The sequence below is a fragment of the Myotis davidii genome, unplaced genomic scaffold (genome assembly GCF_000327345.1).
Source record: "Myotis davidii unplaced genomic scaffold, ASM32734v1 scaffold238, whole genome shotgun sequence".
NCBI classification, from domain to species: Eukaryota; Metazoa; Chordata; class Mammalia; order Chiroptera; family Vespertilionidae; genus Myotis; species Myotis davidii.
In genome coordinates, this window is record NW_006293779.1 from 4304087 (window position 1) to 4307923 (window position 3837).

Consider the following 3837-nt stretch of genomic DNA (forward strand, 5'->3'; position numbering starts at 1 on the left):
GCTAGAGGAGGTGACCTGGGACCTCACTTGGCTCCTCTGGGGTCCCCCAGCTCCCCCCGGAAGCTCCATGTCTAGGGACAGGTTCAAAGATGCTAGATGTCTGTGTGGCACTCCAACCTGGCAAACCCTCCAAGTGCTGTAGTTAATTGTGCCATCCTGTCGATTGCTGGGTGGGCAAGAATGCCCATAAAAGGACAAACTGGCCCCCGCTGACCTCTGAGAGGAGAGTCTGGCTAACATTTGCTGTAAACGGCCGGGTAGTAAATATTTCAGGCTTTGTGGGCCGCACTGTCTCTGTCGCAACTACTCAAGTCTGCCATTGCAGCGGGAGAGCAGCCACAGACAATATGTAAACAAACAGGCGGGCCTGGGTTCCATTAAACCTTCCTTATAAAAATACTGGGGCCATAGTTTGGTGCCCCCTGTTCTGGAGGGACATTTCTATCTCCTGTGCTCAGGTTTGGGGGGAAAGGACAAAGAGAGGAAAAGGAGAAAGCAAAACATCAGGCCCGAGGGCTCCCTCTAACCCAGCCGGTCGCAGGGACGGGCTCTGACCCTGCAGCCTGCATCTCCAGACCCCGAGCTGCAGCCCGAGGCCTCACCGGCCTTGCGGCGGGGCCCTGGGCATCAGGACCTCCGTTACTCCGCAGCACCTGGACGTGAGGGTGCCATGGGCTGCCCAGTAAGTACGCGTGTCCTCCTCCCACTGCCCGCGAGACAGCCCAGAACACGGGGTGCCTATGGCCACCGCAGTGTCATCAGATCAGAGAGGTGTCCGCGGCCCAGCAGCGGCTGCTTTTGGAAAAGGACCTTCCTGAACTTTACACAACCGCCTTGGATGCAGAAATGAGGGGACAGCCACGGTCTTCTACAGAAGGTCTCGGAACGAGGGTGTGGGCTCCTGTTCCCTGCAGACACGGATGGGCCGGGGCTCATCCCAGCCACTGCTGAGCGGGGCAGAAATGGCGCCGAGAGGGCAGTTGGGGGCTGGCATTCTTGGCCCACCCCCCTGCCCGGACATTTCTCCATCAGACTGATTCAGAGTGAGCCACTAGGCGCTCAAGCCATGAACCCCATGAGCGCCTGTGACCTGTCTCCACAGCCAGGAAGGTATGGCTCTTAAGAATACACCCCCCCCCCCACCTTTTTTCTTTTAGATTTCCAGCACAGGAAGAGGAAAAGTCCCACATCCCGGGAGTCTGGCTCAGGGAAAGAAGAGAGGGTAAGTGCGGATGTTCCCTCATAACCCAGAATCCCCCTGGTGAGGCCCAGTTTGATTCAGATGTTCTATATTGTGATTGAACTCGGGGATGCCCTCCAGAGCCTTCTATATGGGACTCAGCCCATCTTCACAGATCAACACGGAACGTTGCCCTGACTTTTCATTCCCACCTGAGCAGGCCACTTCGGCCACAATGGACATGGTTGCTAATAACTCCTGGTTTCCCCAAACTCTACGGTATACAAACAAGATGGCGGGTAACCTGCCTCCTTTTCCCAGGTTAGAGAAGCACGCTGCCCTTCTCTGCCTACCGGCCAGGATGGAGAAAATCAGGGGAGAAAGGCAAAAGCACGAACAGAAGGAAGTGGCTGATGCAGACTTACTTCCTCGGGTTCCCATTTCTTTCCTCCCAGGGCCACTTCGGCCAGAAACCCCACTCCAAAACACAGGGAATTTTCTCCACTGTTCTGTGGACCCCTTTTGTACCGCCACCAACCCTCAGACACATCTTCTCAATGGGAAGGCCATGCCACGTCCCCTACAACCACAGCGGCATGAGCACGGCCAAGTCACTGCCACGTGACAGGATGAGCCAGTGCTGGGCAACAGAACCCCAATAGCTTCCCTCCCCGGCCCAGTGGATTGAAGAGGGATAGAGTTACTAGGTGGGGGCTGGAAGAGATATATTTGCCTCAATCAGGGCAGCTGTCACCATTTTGAAATGATGTGGCCACCAAAAGATACCATATACAACATGAACAATACAGATCCACAAAGTAATGATGCCGCCTTTTTCTTTCTTTCAACAAGTAGGCCAGAGAGTTCGTTTCCTGAATTCTCAAAGCCAGTATTTTTATTCCTGTTTAACAGAGAGGAAAAATACCCCCTGAGAGGGATAGATGGCCAAGGTGCCTGCTTTGGGGTGCCCTGTCCTGGCAACCGCTCTCCCAGGCAACCTCCAGACCTGAGACCAACAGGACGCGGGGTCACACTCCGCTGGGGACCCAACCGGACTACCCAGACCTTACACGTCAGATGTGATTCCTTAGACGTCAAATCTCTTGATCATTTCCAAATATCAAACTTACCTCAAAGGACAGAGATTTGTTAGCAGGAAGGAACTTGCTGAAGGCAATTCCAAAAGAGGGGTGTGGGAAGACCTTTCTGAGTCTGACTAAGCCCCCCGCATGCGCCTATGTGTGTCGTCTCCTCCAGGAGCAATTACGAAGGGACAACAGTGATTTGGATGGCTAAGCTCTGGTGTGCTGGTCTTAAGACAGAAAAGAGAAAACACAACGCGGCTCCTAACTTTACACTCACCTAGAAAAAGAAGGCAGGCAGAAATAAAGGAATGGAAATGCACGCAGAGGGCTGGGAAGAAAAATTTAACCGCCACTCAGATAATACCTGACTGCTGCTTCACCCCACTCACTTGGATGAAAAAGTGACGCCGACTTCCAACCATCAAGAATCAGCGGAACAGACAAATTCCTGGGGTAACATTTTGTTTGATCCTAATCTATGACGTCTGTTAAGATCAAGGCCAAAAAAAAAAAGGCAGCAGACCCTGAATATATACCTCCCTCCTTCCCCACAATTCTGAAGACCATCCCCCACCCAAACAATGCCATCTCCTAACACAACACATCAAGGAAACAAGCCTGTGGAATGTGCAGCCATTGTGCTGACTCCCTAATGAAGAGACAGGCATGGGGAAAAGGGAAAAAGCACTTCTTTTCAACAAGGTTTTATTTAGAACAAAAGAAATTTTTTTTTAAAAAAAACCGCATCTCAAAGTCAAGCAGTTCCCAGTTAACTGCTGGTAAGTGTACGCCATTTATTTGTCCTGAACTAAAAAGAAAAAAATCCTAAGAATTTCAAAAACTCACCAAGTTAACTCTCTGGAGCTGGAAAAATACATTCCCCAGATGGTTCTTCTAAACATGTCCCGTAGGGGGCACTAGAGAGGCACAGTTAGGGCTGACTTGGGAATCACAGTCATTTCTGGTAAAAGTTCTTTGATGTGAGGAATGTCCCAGCCTGGTACAGTTGGCAACAGTTCACTCCGGGAAATTTTGTGTGTGTGTCTGTCTCCTGGGAAAGGGTGGTTGCTGCAGACGAGAGGTAGTCTGGGATTCCTTGATTCCGAAAAAGAACCGTCCCCCTTGATTTATGTTCACAAGTTATCTAAGGGGCAGACACATGGCAGCCTTGGAAAAGGTCTAGGTCTTGTTTTTGTTTTGGTTTTATTTTTTTCATTAAAAGGGGACCCAGCTGATGAAAACAAGTTATGAAATGACCTGTGTTTGTGTAACCGGCGGGATTGCGTAATACTCAGGCCCTGAAACCGTAATAGTGGAGCAGCCAGGCAGGGCATTTATCTGGGAGGTGTTTTCCTAGGAAAGTCAGGAGAGAGAGAGAGAGAGAACAACAACACAAAGAAAAAGCCAGGAGGGGGAGATGTGTGCAATGATCACCGACAGAACAAAATCACCAATGACCAACCTCGGAGATTAAAACTATAACTGGGACAGGAAATATTTCTCATGCTTCGAGTTCCTGCCATGTACAAGAACAGAGGTTTCAACAAAAAGTTATCTCCCCACTCCCCCACC

At 50.7% G+C, this 3837-nt stretch overlaps 1 protein-coding gene across 5 annotated transcripts in view; it reads right to left on the reverse strand.

The window, feature by feature from the left end:
* The window catches only part of FOSL2 (FOS like antigen 2), a 21285-nt gene that overhangs the window by 15469 nt on the left and 1979 nt on the right, over positions 1–3837 (reverse strand). Inside the window, exon 1 of one of the 5 annotated variants that reach the window (XM_006767437.2) lies at positions 3112–3792. The exons of 3 other annotated variants lie outside the window; for them this stretch is intronic. Coding sequence is in view for 1 of the 2 variants with exons in the window: in XM_006767433.2 (XP_006767496.1) it covers positions 2655–2687 (33 nt within the window). In the remaining variant the exon portion in view is untranslated. Of the gene's footprint in view, positions 1–2654; positions 2703–3111; positions 3793–3837 lie in introns of those variants that run through there. One more of the 5 variants, XM_006767433.2, reaches the window with a different exon arrangement.